This window comes from Myxine glutinosa, chromosome 5, assembly GCF_964187855.1.
Source record: "Myxine glutinosa chromosome 5, kmMyxGlut1.1, whole genome shotgun sequence".
NCBI classification, from domain to species: domain Eukaryota; kingdom Metazoa; phylum Chordata; class Myxini; order Myxiniformes; family Myxinidae; genus Myxine; species Myxine glutinosa.
Genome location: NC_136265.1, coordinates 35245513 through 35273379, shown reverse-complemented (window position 1 = coordinate 35273379; position 27867 = coordinate 35245513). Strand labels below are relative to the sequence as shown.

General features: G+C 38.4%; 2 protein-coding genes across 5 annotated transcripts in view; one reads left to right on the top strand and one right to left on the bottom strand.

The window, feature by feature from the left end:
* Positions 1-27867, bottom strand: part of LOC137427712 (alpha-N-acetyl-neuraminyl-2,3-beta-galactosyl-1,3-N-acetyl-galactosaminide alpha-2,6-sialyltransferase) — a 59771-nt gene that overhangs the window by 23447 nt on the left and 8457 nt on the right. The window contains exon 7 of one of the 4 annotated variants that reach the window (XM_078777867.1): positions 26436-26637. In XM_078777867.1, coding sequence (XP_078633993.1) covers positions 26436-26637 — 202 coding nt within the window. Of the gene's footprint in view, positions 1-17785; positions 18017-25813; positions 26638-27867 lie in introns of those variants that run through there. The other 3 variants (XM_078777869.1, XM_078777868.1, XM_078777866.1) reach the window with 3 other exon arrangements.
* On the top strand, positions 17828-25827 carry FBXW8 (F-box and WD repeat domain containing 8). The gene is made up of 3 exons (XM_068117394.2): positions 17828-17958; positions 22577-22993; positions 23674-25827. Exons 1-3 carry the CDS (start codon positions 17839-17841, stop codon positions 25072-25074), a joined length of 1938 nt encoding a protein of 645 aa, XP_067973495.2. The 5' UTR covers positions 17828-17838; the 3' UTR covers positions 25075-25827.

Genomic DNA, 27867 nt, shown 5'->3' with positions numbered 1-27867 from the left:
ATTTATCCTGACTATTATGAATACAAACCCAATGAGAACCATTCTGTGTGTCTAAATTCATAATAATATTCTTTGTATTCTTATTTATATGTATTAATTCATCTCTCATACAAATAACCACATTATCAATTTTTAGTGTTTTACAATACTTAGCTAGTTCTATATTTGACGTTGTATTCTTTCCAAATTGTTTAAACCATTTATCCATTTATTTATGAGAAAGATACAATCCATTACCCCGTTTAGTTAGTTTAACACCCGCTTGAGCGATAGAGGAAAGCATATCTCCAACTAACAATCTAGCTTTATCAGGTAGACTTTCAAGTTTTTGAGCAAAATCTACAATTACACCACTTCCACTAATTTGTTTCTCCAACTCCTTGTTATGTCTTTCCAATTCTTTTTGAGCTTTTAGTTGTGCCTTCCTTTCGTTAGCAGTTTTTATCGCTGCTGAAATACCACCAGTCAATGCTCCCGCCGCACTTAAACCAGCAAATAAAGGAATTAGAAATGGGAGAAATCCTCCTCTTGACTCGTCTATTGAATATTTCTTTAACATAGGTTTTGTCATTTTAATTTTAAGTGATCCAGCATCATTTAGTGTTTTCACCTGCTCTCTTGTGAGTAAAACATCAATTCTTACTGCTCCTTTTCTTTGAAATGTATTAACATTAATAATACAAGGCTTTTGATTTTGAATACAAGATGTTAATTTATCAAGATTGATTTGATTAACATATACCCCTACCATTTATTTATGAGAAAAAACCTATGTGATATTAATCATAACACCATTATCTGTATTAATCTGTAATTCTGTTTCCTCCAAAAGCAAACAATAAGCATCAACTTCTTCATTCTCTCCTCTTTCAATGTATAGAGAAGTATCCACTCTATTAGACTTTATAGTTTCCTTTTGAGAACTCAGGTCAATTGCGTAGATTGTATAAAGTTTTTGAAACGCAACCATATCCAAAATAGGTTCATTATTACCATTACTTTCACACACCTTTTGGTAGGACTTGTAGGCTTCCGCATAATCATTTTTTTCCCAATCAATTTCCAATCTATCTCGCGGATAAAATGTTCCATCAAGAGAAACCCGAAGTTGTTTCACCTTAGCATTATCACTCAGCGCATTATTCTTATTAGTACCCTCCTCTCCATCTGGTTTTTTAAAAATGAGCCAGAGGTATCGTGGCTTTCCTTCAAGAACACCCAAATTCCAAGTGTAGGTAGTGTGTTCCAGTTTAACGTGTTGACATCTTCTTTTAAGGTATGATACATTTAGCGGTTTCTTTGAGTTAAGTCTTCTATTTAACATCTCTTCCGTTTTAAGATTAGGAGTATATTCACTGATATACCAACACAAATCATTAATAACAAATTTATTATTTTCTCCAAAAGCATTTTCATCCCCAAAAAGCAACCTATTTACATTATCATTCCTTTGTAGTTGAAATCTAATTTTAAGGCCATACAAAACTTTATCATAATCACAAAATCCAAATATACCTTTCAGAGGTACTGCTACCGTAAAACTATTCTCTGCTTTTGTATCATCATTATACATTGACTTCCTTTGACTATAACCAGGGTCAGCATTTGTTCCCGTTGACATATCAGGAATAAAACCTTCAACAGCTCCCTTACCCATTCTATCACTAAACGAATATAGTGTAAATTTCATCATTTCAGATATAGCAGAGACATAATCAACCGCTTCAACCTCTTGTGTTCCAATATACAGGCGGACACTATCAAACATTTTCCAGAAGAAATCATTTACGAGTGTAGCATTAGTATTATTCGCAGCCTTAGTGAATTTAAATTTACACAGCAAGAAACTATCAGCTATATTCAAGTAAGTTTGTTGATTATTTATTTCAAAACTTTTTGTTCCGTTTGAATTCCAGTCTGTTCCTGTTATAGCATTTACCTTAAAATAGTCTTCCTTTTTAGTAGAGTTTGAAATGATAATCGTATCATCCAAATCATAGATACTATCAATCGCTTCCATACTTGTATTTATATAGCATTAAAATCGTTGAAACCCTGACCCAAGTATTTTAATGATTTTTTGTCGTTCTTGTGAAGATAGTTGAGTTTTACCTTTTTTAATTTCTTTGATTGCTTGTAATTTATGAGACTCCTTTTGAGCATCTTTTATACTCTTTATAGCACCCGCAACTGAGCCCACGGCTGAAGCAGTTGAACCAATTAGGTCTTTATGTTTAAGGATGGTTGAACCAATACCCATTAGAGTATCAATTATCCCATCTCCTTTATTTCTAAATTGATGTCCCACACCCCGTTGTCTCTTTGGTTTATAGTATCCTCTCCCAAGAAACATACCTTCACCCTTATAGTATGGTGAAAGGAACATCCCATCCCCTGTAATTATTTTATATTTTCCCAACTCGTGTTTTCTCACAATAACCATTATTTATTTATTGAAAAACTTCACGTAGGTGAATTCTGATGGATATAATTTCATCATTAAAGGATATCATACGATTATCTTGGTCGGTTATCCTAAAATTTACTCTGTATATGGTTTTTCCTGACACAGGTAAATAGACAAGATTTTTTGGTTCCATATTAAATTTATAACCAATCGGGGTTGAGTATGCGCTGAATGAAAATATTGTATTTGTTCTTATTCCATCGTTATAAGCACCATCAATCAAATCACAATGAATTAATACTGAATTTATACCGGAGGATATTTGAATGACATTATCACTGTAAAACGTCCCGTTAGTTTCAATCTTTTTAAAAGAGAACCCCAATAGCTCTCTGAACGAATTTTCAATCGTGAAATCAACTTTATAATTATTTTTAAGTTTAATAGTTGATTTTGAAGTGTGTTTTTGAATATCTATTACAATATTTTTTGGTTCATCACCTTTTTCTTTCATAAGGCGAGAGACTTCTGAAGATATTTGAGAAATCTCGTAAGCACCGGGTGAAACGGTTATAGTTTTATATCCACTTCCTGGATTATAACTAAACTTGTTGTTTTTCTCTGTGATATTAAAAAGGGTATTGTAAGTCTCCATTGACAACAAAGAAGCCTCATATTCTTTTTTGGGGTCAAGTTGTAGTGGGTAAGGGAATGAAGCTGTGTAATCACTCGTTGTGAAATTAAAACTAAGAATTGTGCTTCTCATCTTATTTAATATCTAATAAAATATCTTTGTATTGACATTTATTAATTATTTTCATATTCATCAACTGATCTAAAATGGCGGATGCTTCATTAAAACAATTGTTGTTTCCAGCCTTCTTACTACCTAACAACAATAATAACCTATTAACTAATTGTGATGGGTCATTTGGAAGAAAACTAACACCCGAACCAAGCTTACTTAAAGCATCAATAATATGTTTCTCCTTCTCATTCTTCTTACTTTTACCAGCAACAGAAACTCCATAATCAAGTGCGTTTAGCAACTCAATATACTCTCTATCTTCCTCTCTTTCCATATCAAGCGGTTTATCAAAATAAGGTGAATTAGAATGTCCATCTTTTGTTAGAAGAAACATTAATCTTGGGGTTAATTCAACATTTGGTTGGTCAGAACTTAAGAACACCAATTTATCATTAAATATCAATAACTTTTCTTTCACAAGATGGAACTGTGCTGGTTCTTCTGTTGGAATGAGACCTGCTCTGGTTTTTGAACCCTTCAAATATTCATTGTTTTGAAGAGCTTCTACAATATAATTGGAAAGTTTATTTACCTTCTCAAGATGCCGAAATAATCCTTCATCATCATATTCTAATTCTCCAAGTTCTTGCTCTGTCATTTGACTAAAATCTTTGAGCATTTGAAATTTTTTTGGAGTAAATTCTACCGTGGGAACTGTAGGTGAAATCGTTTGTTGAGTTTTTAAAAGTGGTTTAAAAAATTTCTCTTGTTTTCTTTCAAAGGCTTCTTCACCAGTTAGTTTCTGTCTCCTTTTCTTCTTTATGTCTTCCTGTTGCTTTACAACTTTTGAAACCAACTCTTGATGTTCTTTAAACTTTCTTAGTCTTTCTTCGGTATTCATTTTCTGTATTTATTTATTGAAAAATATCATTTAGTATCTCATCTTGTTTCACAACAATATATTTATATTTTCCGATTGTGTGTTTCATATTATTTTCAAATTCCTTCTTACTACGTAATGTAGAACAATTATCTCTCCAAAAATTATTTGTATCTATTGAATTTAACTTAAATAAAATAAAAGTATTAGCATTGTTTCTTATTGAGCGCCGAGGGAGTTGAAAATATGACTGACTAAGATAAATACAATTACAAGAAGAATGTCTCCCTCTTGTATAGTAGCTATCCATTACTGTTTGGTTTCTCTCATTAACACAATCATCAAAGATAACGAGGTTCTTTTTTGATTTATCTAAATCTTGAGGTGAAGGTATATCATCCGTATTATCACTGAGAATACAAGTTATGGGTTTTAGTTTTGATTTTGATTTCTGTGTATCACAAAATAATTGTATTATATCATCAATATTATAATCATTTAGTTTGTTTTGAAGTTTAAATAAACCGATAATGTCTTCCTTTTTAAGACCCGCATTAAAACCCTGTGAGAGTAGTTGATACTCAGGTTGAAAACTTGACTTTGTAAAAATTATTAAATTATCATAATCTAAAAAATTAGGACTAAGGAGCATCTTTAAAAGTAAACAGGTTTTTCCACATCCGCTTGAACCGACTATTAGACATCTCAATGAATTTGGAAGATTTTTATGGTTATTAAATTTTATCTTATTTTCCCAAACGGGTAAAAAATCATTCATTTATATATTTGGAAAACAAGTCATCCAACTTTTTTTGAGTTTTTTGAGAAACTCTATATTTTATCCTGAGTTCAGGTTTAATTTCAAAATAATCCATTATTTTGTTTATATAGTATCTTGTATTAACATTTCCATTAAAATTATTTTGAATAATAAATATCATTAAACCCTTATACATTTCCTCAATACAAATAGTCTCTTCCCTTGTAAGAAATGGTGTATTATCACCATAATACTTAACATTCATCTCTCTTATTAATCTTGTAAAGTAATTCATTTTTGGTTCTAATTTAAAAGAGTTATATATTTTTCTATATTTTTTGTTATTATTAATTAGAAGATAATCACAGAAAATACATTGTTTATATGCTTCTGATTCTGTATTAAGCCCCACTCTACCACAAGCCAGACAATTCTCTAATTTATCATATGGAGAGTCTGGAAATTCTAAATATCCTTCAGAATTTATCATATTTATAAAGTAAAATTATACTTAAAACAAAGTGCCTTTTTTAGAGGCTTTTTTAAAGATGAAACTGTGCTTAAAGTAAAACACCTTTGAGCTTTTCAACTCGTTTTATGTATATAACTTTACTTAAACTAAACGCAAATTTATTAGCTAATAAATACAATGTTTCAAAACACAAAAGACAAATTTCAATCAATCTCTACTTCGGTGGAAGATATAGAAAAATATGTCAAAGATGTTAAATTGAACAAAGATAAATATGGAAATTTTTGGATTAAACCCATAATGGAGAATAACATGTGTCCTTTTATTAAATTTACGGGACAAGCTATGTTAATTAATAACTCTATTAAAGTAAATTTGACAAAAGTTTCTCCACTACTACTAACAATTTACTCAAAGCTTGAAAAGGTCATTGATAAAGAAGCTTTGAAAATGAATGATAAGACCATCAACGATTCTAGAGGAAACATTTGTATATTCTTTAATAGACCCAAAGATGTGGGTGAAATTAATAATATGAATATTAGTGGTGAACTATCATTCCGTACTCTGATTATTAGAGATTATTTGAAAATAACATTTAATGTAGAAAATATTGTGGTTATTAGTTCTAATGAAAGAAAACATATAGATATTGATGGAAGTTTAATGGTATGTAAATGAGTGATATTAACAGTCAATACTCTGAGAGTTATTATACTGAGAGTCTAGGATCTGAAGATAGTTATGATACTAATAGTTTGTGTTCAAATGATAGTTATGAGAGTAGCTTTATTGATGACTCAGATAGTGAAATTGAAATTGATGAACTAGAGTATCTAAACTTTCTGGCTAATACATAGACGCTTTACTTTAAGTAAAGTTATATACATAAAACGAGTTGAAAAGCTCAAAGGTGTTTTACTTTAAGTAAAGCTATATACATAAAACGAGTTGAAAAGCTCAAAGGTGTTTTACTTTAAGTAAAGTTATATACATAAAACGAGTTGAAAAGCTCAAAGGTGTTTTACTTTAAGTAAAGTTATATACATAAAACGAGTTGAAAAGCTCAAAGGTGTTTTACTTTAAGCACAGTTTCATCTTTAAAAAAGCCTCTAAAAAAGGCACTTTGTTTTAAGTATAATTTTACTATATAAATAAATATGATCAAAGCAACGTATTGTGATGTTTGTGAACAAGAATATAAACACTACAAAAGACACCTTAAAACTAACAAACACACATTTAATCTACTTCACCTACTATCTCCTATTCAGAAGGAAACAAAACACTGTTCTGCATGTAATAAAAATATCCTCAAGAAAGGCTTCGAAATACATCTTAAAACAATTCTACATTTATCAAATTTTATCACAACTAAAAACTCTGATGGCGCATTCAAAGAACATATTAAAATAAGAGTCTTTAACTTCAAACCTCCTGAACCAGAGTCTATAGTTGATGCTGTAGAAATAGTTAAACCTGCTGTTCAAACGTTGATTGAAAAAACACTAAAAGAAATGAAACCACTTAAATTTTATATGGGAGTAAAATTAGAAATGACAAAGGACGAAGGAGTTATAGATACACCATACATGAGAACTGAGCCACACTTTATATCTTCATATCAAGATTTTAAAACATCAGGAGTCTATGATGAACTTATTAAACAAGAGCAAGATGTGGATAATTCAATCGTAGGAAGTGGATTCAATATAGGAAAAATTATTTACATAGACATTCATATTCTTAAATCAGATCCTCTAAAAGCTTCTTCCTACATTGATTTACCCAGTGTTATCAAAAATAGAAAAGCAGTTATCAATATCAAAAATAAAGACAATAAATGTTTTCTCTGGTCTATTCTAGCACACTTACATCCTCCACATTTTCATGATGAAAGAGTATCTCATTATAAAAAATATGAGAATACATTAAATACGAAAGATCTAAAGTTTCCGATGGCTTTAAATGATATTCCTAAATTTGAAAAGATAAATAATTTATCAGTTAATGTTTATGGTCTAACAGAAACAAACAGCATTCAGGTTTTAAAGCTTTCTGACAATTGTAAACAAACTCATATTAATCTTCTATATTTTAATTCAGAGGAAAATTCACATTATACATACATTAAAGATATTGCTAAATTAATAAAACCACAAGTATGTAAAAGAACAAATAAAATATATATTTGTTTGCGTTGTCTTAACTTCTTCCATACACAAGAAAGATTAGATAAACATTCAAATTATTGTGGTGAACATAAATCAACGGTAATCAATATGCCTAAAGAAGGCTCAAATATCACATTCAAAGATGAAAAGAAAAAGATCAAACATCCATTTGTTATATATGCTGATTTTGAAAGTATTCTAGAAAAAATAGATACTGCTTCTCCAGATCCAAAAGATTCATACACAAATAAATATCAAAAACATACTCCTTGCGGTTTTTGTTATTATATCAAATCATCCGTTGGTGATAAATATAACAAGTTAGAGGAGTATAGAGGCTCAAATACCCCAGATGAGTTTGTGAAACGACTAGAAAAAGACTGTGTCCGATTAACCAAGATAATGAGAGAAACTAATAAACCAATGTCCTTGACGAGTGAACAGAAAAGGGAATTTAGAAAAAACAATGTTTGTCATATTTGTGAGGAAAAAATTGGTGAAGGTCTAAAGGTTAGAGATCATTGTCATCTCACTGGTAAATATAGAGGTCCAGCTCATCAAAGTTGTAATATTAATTATCAACTCCCCTCTTTCATTCCTGTCTTTCTTCATAACAATGCTCATTATGATACGCATCTATTTATTAATGAACTTTCAAAGACATCTGGACACATTTCAGCAATTCCTAACACAGATCAGAAATACATTTCATTCACAAAAACAATTCACACATCTCCTATTACTCATATCAGATTTCTTGATACATTTAAATTCATGGCAAGTCCATTGGCTAACTTGGTTCAAAATCTAAAAGAGTTTCCATGTCTTTCAGAGTATTTTTCAGATAAAGATTTTCTAACACAAAAGGGAATTTACCCCTATGACTATATGGACTCATTTGAGAGATTCAATGAAACACAACTTCCTTTAAAAGAAAATTTCGATAACAAATTAAACAACAGTCATATATCTGATAAAGATTATGTACACGCACAAAATGTTGGGGAAAAATATAACATCAAGAATCTTGGTGAGTATCACGATTTGTATCTCAAAACTGATGTGCTTTTATTGGCCGATGTATTTGAAGCCTTTAGATCTGTTTGTCGCACTGGATATGGATTGGATCCTGCTCACTACTACACAGCACCTGGATTGGCTTGGAGCGCGATGTTGAAAATGACAAAACAAGATTTGGATTTGATAACCGATGTCGATATGCTTTTGATGATTGAAAAGGCAAAAAGAGGTGGAATTTCACAAGTATGCTCGAGCAGATACGCAAAAGCAAATAACAAATATCTTCCAAATTATGATTCAACGAAAGAGAGTTCTTACTTGATGTACTATGACGCAAACAACTTGTATGGCTGGGCAATGTCTCAAGCTCTTCCTTATGGGAAACTAAGATGGGTAAAGGAAAAAGACTACACAAAGGTTTTACAAGATGTATGTATCTCTACACAAAAACAATTGGATGATTCAAAGGTTGGTTATTATTTTGAGGTCGATTTAAAATATCCTGAAGAACTTCATATCAAACATAAAGATCTTCCATTTGCTTGTGAGAAAGAAAGTCCAAAGAAAGAATGGTTGAGTGATTATCAACGATCGTTTGATATAGGTGAATCAACAGAAAAATTACTTACTACATTATATAACAAGAAAAATTATGTACTACACCAAAGAAATTTGCGACAATATTTATCAAAAGGTCTAAGAGTAGAGAAGATCCACAGGGTTCTAAAGTTCAATCAAAGTCATTGGTTAAAGGGGTACATTGATTTTAATACACAAAGAAGAACAGAGTCAAAAACAGATTTTGAGAAAGACTTTTATAAATTGATGAATAATGCGGTCTTTGGTAAGACCATGGAGAATGTGAGGAAAAGACAAAATATCAGACTAGCAACATCTTGGGAACAAGCATCAAAATTAATTAATAGACCGAGTTTTACTAGAGCTGAGGTCTTTACTGAGAACTTTTGTGCGATCCATTTGGTTAAAGAGAGTATTGAAATGGACAAACCTATTTACATTGGAACATCAATTCTTGACTTGTCAAAGTCATTAATGTATGATTACTTTTATATTAATCTAAAATCAAAGTATAAGGATAATGTGTCATTGTTGTATATGGATACTGATAGTTTTATTTTGAAAATTAATACTGATGATGTTTATTCAGACATGAAAAAGGACATTAATATCTATGATACAAGTAATTACAGTCCAGAGAGTGAGTTGTTCTCTTCTAAAAATAAAAAGGTGATTGGAAAGTTCAAGGATGAATTGGGAGGAAATGTTATGAGTGAATTTGTGGGATTGAGGTCGAAGGCTTATGCTTATAAATACATTGTGAATAACGTTGAAAAGACTGATAAGAAGTTAAAAGGTATAAAGAAAAATGTCATTAAAGAAACAATAAACTTTAAGGATTATTATAACTGTTTAACAACAAAGAAAGAAGAGTTTAGAAAGATTAATGGAATAAGAAGTTATAAACATCAATTATATTCAGAAGAGGTGAATAAGAAAGCATTGGGGGCTTTTGATGATAAGAGGTTTATTTTAGAAAATGGAATTGATAGTCTCCCTTATGGTTATATAAGTATATAAGTGATAAGATATATAAGTGATAAGATATATAAGTGATAAGATATAAGTGATAAGATATATGTGATAAGATATATAAGTGATAAGATATATTTATAAGTGATAAGATATATATATATAAGTGATAAGTTAAAAAGGGGGGTTAGGGATTTTAACGGGCTACCGCCACCTTTTTTACTATTATATAAATGATAGAACCAAGTATCAACCAGACTAAAGAGTGGAGGTGTAATCAACCTTGGTATATAAATGGAAAACATAACGAATGTGAAAAATATCAGATTCAAGAGGTTGAGAGAATCACTGGTCAGAAGGTTCTCAAGACGGATAAACGTATTCATTTGTTAAGTGGGGTAATGGAGGGCGGGAAGAAAAATATATTAGAGTGGAGTGAGAACTTTAATGGTTATCAATCGGATAATAAATATTATAATTTTAAAATGGTATGTGGGAGAGGAGGAGGTCAAACAAGAACCCTCCGTGAAACATACCACTTTATACTTTCACAACAAAAGGTTAAGGAACCTGTATACTTTATAAATATACTTGATGGGGATGAGTTATATAGGAGAATGGAACTCTTAAAAAAGTTAGAAAGAGATAATATATTTATAGGCTCATTAGTAGAGTGGTCTAAGGAACTACATTAAGGGGCTAGTGGGGGGAATAGGGTAAAAATTACATGGAAGTGAGAATGATCATAGGTTCATAAGGCTAGAAGGATTATAGGTTCATAAAGGAAGAAAATCATAGGTTCATAAGGCGAGAAGGATCATAGGTTCATAAGGTGAGAAGGATTATAGGTTCATAGAGGGAGAAAGAGAGGTGTTTATGATTTTTTTTAAAGACAAGGGGTAAATGACATTAGATAGGGATTTCCCATGTTAAACGGAGGTGTCCCAGAAGCAACATTTATCACCTACTCTCGCTCCACCTCTTCTTCCTCTTCTTCCTCCTCTTCCTTCTCTTCCTTCTCTTCCTTTTCGTCCGGTTCCCGATCCGGTTTCCGGTTTCTTTTTAAAACACTAACTTTTTTTACCTTTTGAAAACAGTTATTTCTATCTCACTTAAACGATAACAATAATAGTACATGCAACCAAAAATGTTTACAGTGGATGAGAACCACAACAACGGAAGTGACGAATCCGTAACAATACCTAAGCCACCACTGTTTCATCCGAATCTGTAACTTTAAAAAAAATTGATCAAGTCATTAATCGAATAATTAAAGAAATAATCAATTAATTGATTAATCAATAAATCAAGAATAGCCTTTACAGCCAAATCACTTGGTCATAGTCATGTCCAAATATCAGCTTCCTAGCTCAAAAGGTGCCTGAGATATTGCCCAGATGAGAAAGGAAATAAATAAGTACTTAATTAATCGATAATAATTAAATAACAAATCAATTAATTGATTAATCAAAAAACAAAAAATACATTTTTTGCCAAAGCACTTGCTCACGATTGTGCCGAAACTTCAGCTTCCTAGCTCAAAGGATGGCTGAGATATCGTCCGCACAAACAAACAACCGGAGTGAAAACTGAGTACTCCCTTTCAGTGTGCGTCATTGCCGGGCTCCCTTTGGTGCCCAGCAATGACGTCATGCAGCGCCTGGAGATGGAATATGAAAGGAGCGCTGTACAAAAACTTAAACTCAAAATTTTATACTGGGTCATTCCTGGTGGAAACTTTTGCAATCTTTCAACTTTGCTTTCGGTGGGGAGCGTGGGGATCTGCGATGGCGTGTCATCGCCTTTGCTCTAATTTATGTTAACTGCATCTGCTAATCTTATACCCAATTTATGGAAATATCTAGAATTTCCAAAATACAACAACCATATCTCTCCCTTCATGTCACTAATTTCACTAATTTCACAAAGCCGCTTTCCAATCCAATTTTCCACCTGACCAGTCACTCCACACACCCTCACCTTAGCTAACAACCTCCAATGTGGTACCTTATGAAAAGCTTTCTGAAAGTCAAGATATACTCCATCCACTGCTATTCCCTCATCCACCCAATCAGAAACTACTTTGTAGAACTCCAATGAATTTGATAAACAAGACCTTCCTTTGGTAAATCCATGCTGACTGCCTTTAATTCGTTTGAAACAAATCAAATGGTTCCCTGGCCTTTCCGTTAATAAATGTCTCAAACACCTTTCCCACAACTGAAGTCAACCTAACAGGTCTATAGTTCCAAAACTCACTCTATACTCACCCACCGCAGGCAGGTAGGTGGACTTTCTGTCTTCTACAGACTCCTCTACGGCCTTGCTCCCCCAGCTCTCTCTGTGCTTTGTCCCCCTAATATTCCTACAGGTCGCACAAGATCTGCTAGCAACCCTCTGATGGTTAAACTGCCGAAATCTAGGCTCTCTGCTCACCTTCACTCCTTCATTCCTCTTTTCTCCCGCTTCTGGAACAAACTCCCACACTCCCTTCAATCCCACTCCTCCCTCCAAGTCTTTTAAACAGCTGTTCACCACCATCTCTTATCTTCCCCCATGCAAAACCTTGATCTTTTCTACCCCCGCTAATTCACCCCAGATCCACTTTTTTTTAAATTCCAACTTCTTTCCTGGAAGTCCTTGCAGTGTCCATATGTTTTATACCTCTCCCACCCCCCTCCCCCTTCCCATGCCTCTCTCCACCCCCAAAGCCCTCTCCCCCCCACAGATCTCTCGATATCCCTGCTCTCAAATGTTACGTTTGTGTCCTTCCCCCTCTCTCCCCATCTTGTCTTCCGCTCCCCTTGTTATATGTTTTATGTGTCGGTTTGTCTTTCTGTGTGATTAATGTTCGCTCTTTCACGAGCCTCGATCTTGTATACAAAAAAAAAAAAAATCGGGACCGTTTGTTGTATAAAGGTGTTACATTTGCTACTCTCCAATCCCCTGGTACCTGCTCTGACTCCAACAAGCTGTTAAAAAAGATATCTGCTAACACCTCGCTCATCTGCTACACCACCTCCCATCTTTGGCGCGAAGCAGTTCTATACTGACTTGCACGATCTTTTTCTTGCTTTCTCTAAGAACCCCTAATCCGTCGACTTGAGAAGTACAGAGTTATCAATGATACAAAAGAGCTATTGATGATTACCTTTTCCACCTTACACCTTTTCCTCTAAGCTTACGCCGCATATGCTGCAACTCTCCTGTATGTCACAACCACACAGCACCGCATTCACTTCTCTCCACTTTGGGATCAATGCAAGCCCGCCTGCTTGTGTGGGTAGAGTGAGAGGCCACACCTAAACAAGCCTCAAACTGCGTCTATCATTTATTAATTTATTTATTTCAATACAGAATCGAGGCTCGTGTAAGAGCTGACACATTGAACATGAAAACATGCACAGACACATAAAACATACAATGAAGGGAGCGGGAGACAAGAGGGGGGAGAGAGAGGGAAGCACAACAACAGTAGAGAACAGGGACATCGGTAGATCTGTGGAAGGGGTGGGCTGGGGGAGGAGGGAGGGGTGCATGGCATAAAGCAAATGAACACGACTAGGAATTTCAGGAAAGAAGTTGGGGATTGAAAGAGGCGGGGGTAGAAAAGATCAAGGTTTTGGATAGCGGAAGATAAGAGATGGTGGTGAACAGCTGTTTTAAAGACCTGGAGGGAGGAGAGGGATTGAAGAGAGTGAGGGAGTTTGTTCCAGAGACGGGAGAAAAGAGGAATGAAAGAGTGAAGGTGAGTGGGGAGTCTTGATTTTGGCAGTTTCACCAGAAGAGGGTTGCTGGCAGATCTTGTGTGTCCCGCAGGAATATTTGGGGGACAGAGCACAGACAGAGCAGGGGGAGCAAGGCCAGAGAGGAGTCGGTAGAAGACAGAAAGCCCACCAACCTGCCTGCAGTGAGAGAGAAAGGCCCTCGGAATCAGGTTCATCGCGGGAGATTCCAATGATCCTGAATGCTTTGGTTTCAACTACGTGAAGCCGAGCTAAGTGTGAGGCAGGAGCACCAGCCCAGAGGGGAGAGCAGTATTCCATTGAGCTGTGGATGAAAGCTTTGTATGTGGTGAGGAGCTCAGAAGTGTCAAAGAAAGACTGCACGACGGAGGATGCCCAGACGGCGACTGGCTTTGGAGGCCAGCTTGGATACGTGGTTTTCCTAGGAAATATCATGGCAGATAGTGAGACCCAAAAGCTTGAGTGACAGAACTTCTTCAAGAGGATTGTTCAGAAAGTAGATGGGAGGGTTGTCCAGATGGTCGTTCAGAGAGACAAAGTGAAAGTGTGAGATTTGTCAGGATTGAAAGACATGTTCCACTTGTTTGACCAGTTTATGATGTTATCCAGGTCTGCAGAGAGTGAAGAGGCTGATGTCTGCCGATCTGAGGGTTGAGATATGGAGCGGCAGAGAGTGGAGTTATCAGCAAAGAGATAGAGAGGATTTTGCAGAAAGTCGGAGAAATCATTGATGAAGACCAGAAAGACATATTTGTACTCTTCCTCTCTACTTTTCCTGGATGATTATGGCGTGCATGTCTTGTGGCATAGTTTCAGTGAGACAGTGTAATGGGATATTTTACATGCCAAGGGATCATTGCTTTCTTTGTGACACTGCATTCTGTAAATAGTTGATGGTTGCTGTAAATAACTTGCGTGCCTTCTCGTTTGCTAAACGGTTTCTAACCTGCTCGGTTGTGTTACGTGCTCCTCCCCGACCCCCTGGCCACGGTGTACCTCCGAGCCTGAAAGGAGTCACGGCAGAAAAATATGTTATCCTGTGTCAAAAATCAATGGTGAAACCACACCAATTGCAAATAATACAAACACCAATAATACAAACAAATATTGTATTAAAAATCACACAAGAATAACAGTACAACAATAATAGGAATCAAGAGTACAATCAATATATCTCCTATGATGGTACCATCAGCTAGTACAAGGTAACTCACTGTGCTCCAAGTGAGTGGAAAAAGAACATTCCCCAATGTCTCTATATTCCCGACTTCGAGCTCAGAGCCGATCCCCTCCAGTGATCATCGGAACAATGTCGAATCGAAACCAGAATCTCGTTCAGATGACAGGCACAGTCACACTGCCCAAAACGGCACAAAGGCGCACGCGGCCAAAGCAGAGAAAAGGGTCACGCGGTTAAAGCGGCACAAAGGCGCACTCACGGCGACTGGGAAATCCAAAGGCGCCTTCCAGGTATGAACTTTCACTGTTCACAGTCGGCGAGCCGCAAAGTAATCGTCAAAAGCTTCGGTGCACACACACACCACAGATACGTCTGAAAGCGGTGGAAACGGCTGACGAAGCAAGGAAAGTTTGCTCGAAGCGCGCGAGTCAAAATGGCCGACGGCTCGCCCTCGAGTCGCAATGACCAGGCGATGATTCTTCAGAATCTAACGCCAAACCTGACACGCAGGATGATCAGTCACAGCGATAACAACTTTATCGCAGGAATCCCTTTTCCCAGGAAACCCAAAGTACGTGAATCTTGCTCGACAACGTTCGATCCCGACCGCCAAGCAACCAGCTTCTTCCCCGACTCTCTCGCTCCGCCCTCTTTTTCCTCCTTCCGCTTCGTCGTCCTCCGGTTCCGGTTTCATTTCAAACATTAACCTTTTTACCTTTTGACAACAATAACCGTCATTTCCCTCAAACCACAATCTATCTATAATTCCAGTAATCTCTGTGTGTTTGTTTGTTTGTACGTTTGTACGTTTGTTTGTCTGTGACCGCTGTTTCTCGACAACCACGGGTCCGATATACTTGCAACTTGCCAGGTATATTGCTGGGGACCCGAGGATGTGCCTTTTCAAGGTTTGAAATTAATCGGACAAGTACTTACCGAGCTATGGCGATTTAGCCGTTCGCCGTTCGCTTTGGCGTTGCGAATGGACCAAACCATTGCATGTAAATAGAGGGGGGGGTTCTGTGGTCGTTGCGAATGGACCAAACCATTCATGTAAATAGAGGGGGGGGGTTCTGTGGTCGTTACTGCCACGTGGTTTCAAAGTTTTTTTTTGTTGTTGTTTGCACGCATGTTTTTTTGCACCCACGTACGGGCACGCCCTAGGATGTTTACACACACACACCCCTACACAAATTTTTTTTTTTTTTTTTTTTTGGCAAGGAACGGGCACCCACGTACGGGCACGTCCTAGCTTATATATAGTACGGGCATGCCCTAGTAATAATAATACATGGAACCAGAAATGTTTCAAGTGGATGAAAACCACAACAACGGAAGTGATGAATCCATAACAGTTATTAATCATTGGTTCGATATCGCGTACATACAAAATCGATGGGAAGTTGGGACCCATTAATTTGCTCCATCAGATAGCTGACTCCCACCCACGGTTTCGCTTGGCTGTACTTAATAAATGGATACAGTGTGGGATACAGTTGAGAGTACAGTTCCCCAGTTGGGACAGGTAGCTCTCCAGATAAGGTGAACGCAACGTTGGGCACGAGGACCCTGCTAGAGCTAGTTGCCCCAATCGGCGTCCATCGTTGCTTGGCAATCCGTTGGGCTGCGGATTTATCCGTGGATTGCAGGTTCAGGATTGGAGGTTGAGTGGCGACTGGCGGGTCCGAGCAACCCTAAACCCGTAACAATATATAGGAACCAGTTCCATCATTGAAGTGAGGATTGCCCAGCAATTAGCAAGGGTGTGTTCCATTAACAACTAGAACAGCACTCAGTAGAGAGCATACCTCCGCCAGGTGGACAATTTACGTTTTGTATTGCAGAGTAGACCAGAAAATCACAATACAGAATCAAATGTAATCAAAATCATCCGTCCACAACTTTTTGAGATATCCTGCTGTGTATCGTTTTTGGCCCCATCTCCCAATGGTGAAGAATCACTTTTAAAATTTTAGTAGCCGGATCCTAATCCAGATCTTCACCAAAATCGAATCATTTCCTCCTTTTCACATACGCTACATCTCTGATAAATTTCGTCCGAATCTGTCCACCACTTTTTGAGATATCTTGTTCACAAATAGACAGACAGACACACAGACAGGGCAGGGGTGTAACCATAACCTCCATCCACCTTTGGTGCCGGAGGCAACGAGAATGGCACTCTGTAGGTGCATACCTCCATCAGGTTGAACATGTTACCTTTTTCTATCCAATTAATAGGCCGAATCTGGATCTTCACCAAAATCGAATCATTTCGTCCTTGTCACGCACCCAACCTCTCCACAAAATGTCGTCCGAATCCGTCTGAACTCTAAAGGATTCCAAACTAAACGTTTTGAGATATCCTGTTCACAGACAGAAAGACAAACAGAACAGCTTATATTACACACTCCATTCGAAACGGTTGCCAGGGAGCGGTTGGCATGGCAACCTGATCGGTAACGGACACACCCCCTGAACAATCATTTGGAGATAGTAACGAGTAGCTGGACCTCAGCTTTGCGATGGAGTTTATCATTTTACTTTCGCAATATCTTCTCCTTTCCTTCAAGTGTTCATAAATTTCCGTCTCGGTCTTTATCGTAGAACAACTATGAACGCGGTGTAGTTGGTAGGAGTACTTTAGGTGGTGTATAATTATATTCAATCGTCGTTTGCTACGTTGGCCTTTTTCACACTTACTTATACTGTATATACTGTATATAAGAAATAAAAAGATACAAACGACAGGAATTGAACTATTTTTAGACCAAAAATAAAGTCGGATTAAACGGCAGTGAGACAAGCCCAAGATTACAATTACAACTGTACTGTACTGTAAGTTACAGTGTAACTCGGCGTTCGTGGAGGAACTGTCCGCACAGCAACCTGGCGCAGACATGGAAGACAGCCTGGAGGGATTCCGTACGCGATGGAAGCGCGAGTTGAAGCGCAAGCATGACGTGAGGAGCGTGTTGGGAACGGGACAAGAGCGCACGGCGACACAAACGGATGCACGGGTAGGTGCCTACTGTACGAGACGGTTCATCTTCTTCTTCTTTACACATTCCACTGAACGACTTGCGTTTTTTTTAAGCGGTAAAGCTGGTTCAATATTTGGCTACATCCGTTCGTCATAAATGAAGAAGAACCTTTCTAACCCACAGTGTAATTATAAAGGTTAATTCTAATGGGTTCTAAAGAGTAATTATAATGCGTTTCGAAAGGGTAACGAATGGGTTCTAAAGGGTAATTCTAATGGGTTCTAAAGAGTAATTATAATGCGTTTCGAAAGGGTAACGAATGGGTTCTAAAGGGTAATTCTAATGGGTTCTAAAGGGTAATTCTAAAGGATTCTCGTGTAATTCTAAAGGATTCTCGTGTAATTCTAACGGATTCTCAAGTGAAATTCTAAAGGATTCTCAAGTGAAATTCTAAAGGATTCTCAAGTGTAATTCTAACGGATTTTCAAGTGAAATTCTAAAGGATTCTCAAGTGAAATTCTAAAGGATTCTCAAGTGAAATTCTAAAGGATTCTCAAGTGTAATTCTAACGGATTTTCAAGTGAAATTCTAAAGGATTCTCAAGTGAAATTCTAAAGGATTCTCAAGTGAAATTCTAAAGGATTCTCAAGTGAAATTCTAAAGGATTCTCAAGTGTAATTCTAAAGGATTCTCAAGTGAAATTCTAAAGGATTCTCAAGTGAAATTCTAAAGGATTCTCAAGTGTAATTCTAACGGATTTTCAAGTGAAATTCTAAAGGATTCTCAAGTGAAATTCTAAAGGATTCTCAAGTGAAATTCTAAAGGATTCTCAAGTGAAATTCTAAAGGATTCTCAAGTGTAATTCTAAAGGATTCTCAAGTGAAATTCTAAAGGATTCTCAAGTGTAATTCTAAAGGATTCTCAAGTGAAATTCTAAAGGATTCTCAAGTGTAATTCTAAAGGATTCTCAAGTGTAATTCTAAAGGATTCTCAAGTGTAATTCTAAAGGATTCTCAAGTGTAATTCTAACGGATTCTCAAGTGTAATTCTAAAGGATTCTCAAGTGTAATTCTAACTGATACTCAAGTGTAATTCTAACGGATTCTCAAGTGTAATTCTAACGGATTCTCAAGTGTAATTCTAAAGGATTCTCAAGTGTAATTCTAAAGGATTCTCAAGTGTAATTCTAACTGATACTCAAGTGTAATTCTAACGGATTCTCAAGTGTAATTCTAAAGGATTCTCAAGTGTAATTCTAAAGGATTCTCAAGTGTAATTCTAAAGGATTCTCAAGTGTAATTCTAACTGATACTCAAGTGTAATTCTAAAGGATTCTCAAGTGTAATTCTAAAGGATTCTCAAGTGTAATTCTAAAGGATTCTCAAGTGAAATTCTAAAGGATTCTCAAGTGTAATTCTAACTGATACTCAAGTGTAATTCTAAAGGATTCTCAAGTGTAATTCTAAAGGATTCTCAAGTGTAATTCTAAAGGATTCTCAAGTGTAATTCTAAAGGATTCTCAAGTGTAATTCTAAAGGATTCTCAAGTGAAATTCTAAAGGATTCTCAAGTGTAATTCTAACTGATACTCAAGTGTAATTCTAAAGGATTCTCAAGTGTAATTCTAAAGGATTCTCAAGTGTAATTCTAACTGATACTCAAGTGTAATTCTAACGGATTCTCAAGTGTAATTCTAAAGGATTCTCAAGTGTAATTCTAACTGATACTCAAGTGTAATTCTAACGGATTCTCAAGTGTAATTCTAACGGATTCTCAAGTGTAATTCTAACTGATACTCAAGTGTAATTCTAAAGGATTCTCAAGTAATTCTAACGGATTCTCAAGTGTAATTCCAACAGATTCTCAAGTGTAATTCTAAAGGATTCTCAAGTGTAATTCTAACGGATTCTCAAGTGTAATTCTAAAGGATTCTCAAGTGTAATTCTAAAGGATTCTCAAGTGTAATTCTAAAGGATTCTCAAGTGAAATTCGAAAGGATTCTCAAGTGAAATTCGAAAGGATTCTCAAGTGTAATTCTAAAGGATTCTCAAGTGTAATTCTAAAGGATTCTCAAGTGTAATTCTAACGGATTCTCAAGTGTAATTCTAAAGGATTCTCAAGTGTAATTCTAAAGGATTCTCAAGTGTAATTCTAAAGGATTCTCAAGTGAAATTCGAAAGGATTCTCAAGTGTAATTCTAAAGGATTCTCAAGTGAAATTCGAAAGGATTCTCAAGTGTAATTCTAAAGGATTCTCAAGTGTAATTCTAAAGGATTCTCAAGTGTAATTCTAAAGGATTCTCAAGTGCAATTCTAAAGGATTCTCAAGTGTAATTCTAAAGGATTCTCAAGTGTAATTCTAAAGGATTCTCAAGGGTAATTCTAAAGGATTCTCAAGGGTAATTCTAAAGGATTCTCAAGGGTAATTCTAAAGGATTCTCAAGTGTAATTCTAAAGGATTCTCAAGTGTAATTCTAAAGGATTCTCAAGTGTAATTCTAAAGGATTCTCAAGTGTAATTCTAAAGGATTCTCAAGTGTAATTCTAAAGGATTCTCAAGTGTAATTCTAAAGGATTCTCAAGGGTAATTCTAAAGGATTCTCAAGGGTAATTCTAAAGAATTCTCAAGTGTAATTCTAAAGGATTCTCAAGTGTAATTCTAAAGGATTCTCAAGGGTAATTCTAAAGGATTCTCAAGGGTAATTCTAAAGGATTCTCAAGTGTAATTCTAAAGGATTCTCAAGTGAAATTCTAAAGGATTCTCAAGTGTAATTCTAAAGGATTCTCAAGTGTAATTCTAAAGGATTCTCAAGTGTAATTCTAAAGGATTCTCAAGTGTAATTCTAAAGGATTCTCAAGTGTAATTCTAAAGGATTCTCAAGTGTAATTCTAAAGGATTCTCAAGTGTAATTCTAAAGGATTCTCAAGTGTAATTCTAAAGGATTCTCAAGTGTAATTCTAAATGATTCTCAAGTGAAATTCTAAAGGATTCTCAAGTGTAATTCTAAAGGATTCTCAAGTGTAATTCTAACGGATTCTCAAGTGTAATTCTAAAGGATTCTCAAGTGTAATTCTAAAGGATTCTCAAGTGTAATTCTAAAGGATTCTCAAGTGTAATTCTAAAGGGTTTCATTTGTTTCTAGGCTTTGCCTATTTCATATTAAAAATGCCAAACGGAACCCCTTCCTTGGTACACGGGTGTGATTTATGATTTTCCATATTGCCTCGGTAAACCGAAGCAATCTATTCACTCTCTGCTGTTCGAGTTCAGTTTCCTAAGCGCATTTGTGTTTGTTATCGAGAAGGTCGATGACCTTCTTGATTTCCACGTGGGCGTGATTAAAGGGGCACCGTCTCCTATGTTAAAACATTTCATCTGCTTGTATACGAATAACGAAGCGAGTTATCCGAGACGTCACCCTCTGGTCACCTTCAAGACCCCCTCCCCCTTTCCAAGATGGCATTTCCAATTACAGCATTTTCCACGTTTTAAAAACAAACTTTTAAAAATAGATGGATTTAATCAAAACACAACATGTTGTATTTAACAAACATTCTGCTCTATTCACTCTATCATTTGCCAGAGGTCGTCTTCCATCTGCTTGGAAGTCGGCTAAGATCACCTTCTGGGCCGGTGCAAGGGCATTAGGTGCACCAGGTGAACCATCAGCTTTGAGCCCCCACCCCTGAAAAGAAGAAGAAGAGAAAGCACTTTTATCACAGATTTCCCCCCTACTTCATTCCGATTGAGAGCAACTAAAGCCACGGTCCCATAGAGCCTGCGTTGGTATACGATGGGCTACGATGGCCCAAACCTACGATGGCTCACGATCACCCTGAACAAGTCGGCATGAACTGATGATGATGAAGTGATGGCTGATGGCTGGGGTTTATATACCCCCAAAGTAGCTACGAGGACGCAGGATCATCCTGCGTCCTCGCAGGATTGTCGTACGATATCGCACAACGTCGTACGATGGTCTACGATTGTAGGATGGTGGACCATCGTAGACCATCTTTTGAACATTTCAAAAGATGATTTTCCAACCTACGATGGCCACAAAATCGTACGTCGACGCAGGATGGACTCCACGATCCTACCATCGTTGACCATCGTATACCAACGCAGGCTCTATGGGACCATGGCTTTACTGATGTAAAAAAAAAAAAAAAAACAATGCCAAAAGTGAGAGCAACTTACTGATGTAAAAAAAAATAAAAGAATATTCCATTGTGTTGCACCTCAACAAATGCCCGATTTCTGCCATAATTTATGGGGGAAATCCATGTTTGTGGAACCGTCTTTAAGAGACTGGTCAATAATTAATCGCTCTTACCTCCTGGGTTTCAAGCAAGTTGGGCACCGCCACATCTCATGCCATCCCCATCCCTACCCACGATATTTTCGAAAACAATCATTGACCCTTCCTGTATATCCCAACCCTCTTACTTGCAAGGTTGCTGTGTTCCCTCCCCCACTCTCCCCTTTCGTAAGCTCATTCCTTTGCTTGTTGTACACAACTGACCCTACTGCCCCTACATTGCCTTTTTAACACCTTTGACAACTTGATCTTCCACGAGCCTAGTTCATGGATTAAAATTTGTTTTACGTGGAAATAAGATTGTGCTTTTGCATTTACACTGAACGTTTCTGCAGGAGGAACCTTCACCTTCGGCTGTTGGAGATTTAGGCCAGTCTGAGGAGAACGAAGGCTTCCGGCCAGGAACTTCGGCTTCACACTTATATTATCAGGGAATACAGCAAACGCTGCCCAATTCCAAACGGCTCTTGGATTCTGGACCAGCTAAAGGACTGTGGTTGGAAACTAGTTTGAATGCAGGGTTTGATATTGGATTGAAGAAGGGTCGTCGTTCAACATTAGCACCAAGGACCTTAGGGAAGCATAATTATGTTGCCAAGCAACATTTCCAAGAGCAAGATTTGGTATCTCAGTTGATTCGAGACATCGACGAGCTCACTCCGGTGCCTTTTTTCGACGTACAGCTACCTTACGAACTAGCCCTGCGCATCTTCTCGCATCTTGATGTTCTCGGACTTGGGCGCTGTGCACAGGTGAGTTGGACAACCACTTTGTTTTCAAAACCATAAAGTCGAAAACAGGCCATGGGTGGCGCGTTGTTAATTTAGGGTGGCAGGAAGCCGTGGCAGCATGGGTGTCCGATAGATGGGCATTTTTCAACCAATAGCGTGGACGTGTTTTAGCGGGCAATTACTTTGCTTTGCTGCATTGCCGTCACTGGTGTGTTCCAATTGGTGTGTTCCAATGGCTCCTTAGAGCAAGGGTCTCAGGAGAACATCAGGAATGGCCAGCCAGTTTGTGAAACTAATTGAGCCAATCATAAATGTTGTCGGATCCTCAAAACGAATGCGACTTGGTATATGATGACGATGCCAGTGAAACAATGAGGATGAGGAAATGATAATTATTTTATACCTATATAGGATTAAACGAAAATGTTTGGGGGGAGGTAGAACCTTCCAGTCATGTGATCGAGACTCCCTTGAGGGGCAGTGCTTAACAACATGGGAAAGGTCTCTAAGCCATCCTGGTGGCCGTATGACGAATGCTAGTTTTACGCTTGCACCGCATGTGTATCGTTGTACAATAGGCACATGGAAACCGTAATTCAAACTTTCCGATTACTTGAGTGCCGCCCGCGTTACAGCAGATGCTCTGCTTTCCACAGCAGATGTTTGTGATTCGTTAAAATGAATTTTCTTGCTTTGTCTAGGTGAGCAGGAGTTGGAAGCTTCTTGCCGAGGACAACCTGCTTTGGTTTCGGCTGTGCCTGCTTGAGGGGTACTTGAAGGACTGCACACTTGAGGATTGGAGCTGCTGGAAGAGGGCATTGTGCGAAGAGCGCCAGCGCGCCCACCAGCTCAAGGTGAACTGGAGGACTCGCACGGGTATCGCAACAAAGCTCACATACGACACCGGTGGGGTGCTTTGTGCCGCACACGCCTCAAATGGAATGGTGACTGCAGGCTATTCCACTGGGGATGTAGCGGTATGGGACACCGGTTCGAATCTTGGTGCTCCCCACATTTTCGATGCCAATATGGAGCAGAATAGTATTGTCAATCAAGTTTCTGTCGGGTCCACGGTGATAGCAGCAGCATACGAGAATGGCACAGTGCTTGTTTGGGATTCACACAAGATGGGTCAGCCTGTGCACAAAATAGAACTGTCAAATCCACCAAGCAGTGTGCTTGTGGATGGTGGAGTAATAGCTGTGGCAAGTGGGTGCCAGATTAGAGCTGAGGTAATGACTAATGAAGACCAATGGTGTGGCACGCTAAACAGGAGCCTACCACAACCTGTGAGCTTTGTACGCTCATTGGGAAGCACAGCAGACACTACGGGTCCAATATTGGCCGCAGCAGCAGGTGACTCGGTCTTCCTGTGCTGTTGCAGCACAACGGACAACAGTGGGACAGAGCTGCCATTACATTGTGTATATGGAAAACCTGTGTCGTGTTTGGAAGTTTCTGGCGGGCGGGTGGCTTGTGGAATTCGCTCTTCGGGCTGGGCGGAGGGCTCTGCCGTGATGCTGTACTGCGCGGACAGCAGGCGGCAACTTGTGCGGTTTGGTGGCGCAGCAACAACAGAGTACACAAGCCTAGGTTTTGTGGCCTCCACGCCACAATGGATCGTGGCTGGAAGCAGAGAAGGACTCGTACGGGGGCTGGATCTCCGGGCACACCAACCCGCATTCTCCTTGCGTGGTCACCAGCTTGCTGTGACAGCAGTCTATGCAGATGACGACAAGGCGGTGAGCGGTGGAGAGGAAGGTCTGCTGGTAGTGTGGGACCTTCGTGTCCGTGCCAAACTATGGGAGAGTCGCAGCTGGCACCCAATCCGTCTGCTTCAGTGCACCGACACGTCGATACTAGTGGCACACGTGCCTCAGGACAAAAGGCCCCATGGTGCAGGCTTAAGCGATGATGACTTGACTGTCCACCGGCGCTTGCGGGGTACCATTGACCGTTTTGATTTTTCAGAGACTCATGGCCAATCAGATAGGGTGTTGCCTATTTGTTGTTCAACCTACGAAGACCCCTGTGGTTACAACTACAATGTTAACCTCGTAACACCTTTTGACGAGCTTCAACAATCTTTAATTTTCTTTTAAACTTCCCCATCTGGCCACCAATCTCCCTGTGATTGACGAATGATTCAACTCCAAAATGTTGTTTTTTTTTACTTAATTTTAAGTTGTAAATTATGAGTGTAGCTTAAATTCTATCTAGGCCTCTGTAAACGTTTGCAACGAAGTTGGCACGTGCATCACCAAAACGATAGCCATCATCATTCGTATGCAACACGTATCTGTGGGTCAGCATCAGTTCTCTTTGGGTGATGATGCAGTGCCCCCTGGAGGTTAGAACAGGAAGTTGTAATTTATTAATGGTCCCAGCGACAGCTCACCTACTCTTTGCGAAGGATCTTTAACGTCCACCAACTAATGCTGGCAGACGGGACACCCAATTTAACATCCATCACACATATTGATGAATCACCAGGGTGACCATGTTTAGCTGGGTCGAGACCCAAACCCATGCTAAGCAGGCCAGAGGGGAGTGCGCATACCTCAAGGCCAACCATCTCACATCCCTGTCTCTGTTTAGGATGTGCATGTGTCACTGGATGTTTTCTCCATGTGCAGGTTTCTGAAGGTGGAACAGAGCCCTCCCAGGTCTCAAAGTATTTACTTTCATGTGCACGCACATATATGAAAATGTGCGTGTAAGTTGCTGTTCTTGGCTTCTATCTCCATATGTGGGTGGCTTTCAGGTGATAGAACGCAGACCTGCCAGGCCTCAAAGTATCCGTGTGTGTATCTCATACCCATCACAGCCAACCAATAAATTAAAGATTAAAAGGAGACTTTTATGACTATTACATTAACATTGTACTCAAGGTTGCAAGTAACATTTGGACACAAGTCATGTGATAACGATGCTTCAACTCAAAATGGAGTTCTTTATCTGTTGGATCACAGACTTTGATCAAGCGGTTTCTCCAAGGCAGCGATTCGGACAAACTAACGGGAATCAAAACGGTTGTGTTTTTGATACACAATTCCCATTCACAAGTAGATGGCCAACTCCAGCCATCTGGAATGGTTTAAAATCATCCATCCCTAGAACGTGATAAATAAAGTTAGCTCTGCAAATTCCGAGTCGACTGTTCTGCTCTACCAGACTACCAGCCACAAGAGCTTTGTGGACCAATTTAAGAACCAAACTAAAAGATCTTCGCCACAGAAAGGGCAACAATCTACACCATCTGTCAAATAAATCCTAGCCGGATACGAGTAACAATACATGAGCAGCTCCGAATCGTGATACCATGTCAGGAAACCTGTGCGAGAGGCCATGTTGGGAAAGCAAAGGTGATTCGTTGAAAGCCCTCGTAAGTTTTGGGAAAAACTGCGCTGGTGGCTCGCCGGATGCTTTTAGCACCTTCGAGTGCATCATGGTCGGCAGATACCTTTACAGATGGAAAATGGGTGTTTCCTTTATTCCTATGGATCACGGTGTTTGCGTGCAGTGCCCAGCGTCCAAAAACAGCCTTCTCTGTGATGAACCGATGAGCACCACGCGATGCGACCTCGTGCAGCCGGTATGTGGCACACTCGGTCACTCCGGCTGGCTCGAAGTAGTGGTAAGGTACCTTGGAGGTAGGGGTGCGACTGCAGAAAGAGGGGATACAGGAGAGTTGATATCAATCGTCGGATTTTGAGGTTTACGTTGTTGTCGTTGTCACATACGCTACATCTCTGCCAAATTTCGTCAGAATCTGTCCACAACTTTTTGAGATATTTTGTTCACAAACAAACAAACAGACAAAGGTGAAAACAACCTCCATCCACCTTTGGTGGCGGAGGTAATTAGCACAAAACCACCTTCCTTATGGCGACATGCAAATGCTCTTACCCGGACAGACGGCCTACTTATGTACATTGAGATGGGGTCTTCGCGGCATACGGAGCATTCTAATCTACACGATTCTAACTTTCCTATGAGGCATTTCATTGTTTACCCCCACAAACGTAACAATATCGTTTTTTTCCCACTATCTCTCAATGGTGAAGAATCGCTTAAAAAATTCTACTAGCCGGATCCGAATCCGGATCTTCACCAAAATCGAATCATTTTGTCCTTGTCACATACTCTACCTCTCTGCCAAATTTCGTCCGAATCCGTCAACAACCTTTTGAGATATCTTGTTCACAGAGAAACAGACAGACAGGGGCGAAGACATAACCTCCATCCACCCTCGGTGGTGGAGGTAAAAAGGCACGAGATGAATGCAGATTGTAAACTCTTCTTGTACTCGGCCCATAAATAATATGGAAGCTGTACTCGTGGAAATGAGATTCCACACACACTGCGGAGTGTGTGCTTTTGGGCCCATTTCTATTTCCAAGTTTTCTTAAACGTCTGTGCACACCTCCACACAGTGACACACCATAACATTGCGGTACATTGTGTAATGTTTGATGAATAACGTCCACGACCTACAGGTCACACAAGATCTGCCTGCAACCCTCTTATGGTCAAACTGCCAAAATCAAGACTCTCTGCTCACCTTCACTCCTTCATTCCTCTTTTCTCCCACCTCTGGAACAAACTCCCTCACTCTCTTCAATCCCACTCCACCCTCCAGGTCTTTAAAACAGCTGTTCACCACCATCTCTTATCTTCCCCCATCCAAAACCTTGATCTTTTCTACCCTCGCTAATTTCACCCCAATTCCACTTTTTTGAAATACCAACTTCTGTCCTGGAAGTCCTTGGTGTCCTTGTGTTTTATACTTCTCCCTCCCCCCTTCCCACGCCTCCTCCCCCCAAGCCCTCTCCCTGCTCTCAAATGTTGTGTTTGTGTGCTTCCCCTTCTCTCCCCATCTTGTTTTCCGCTCC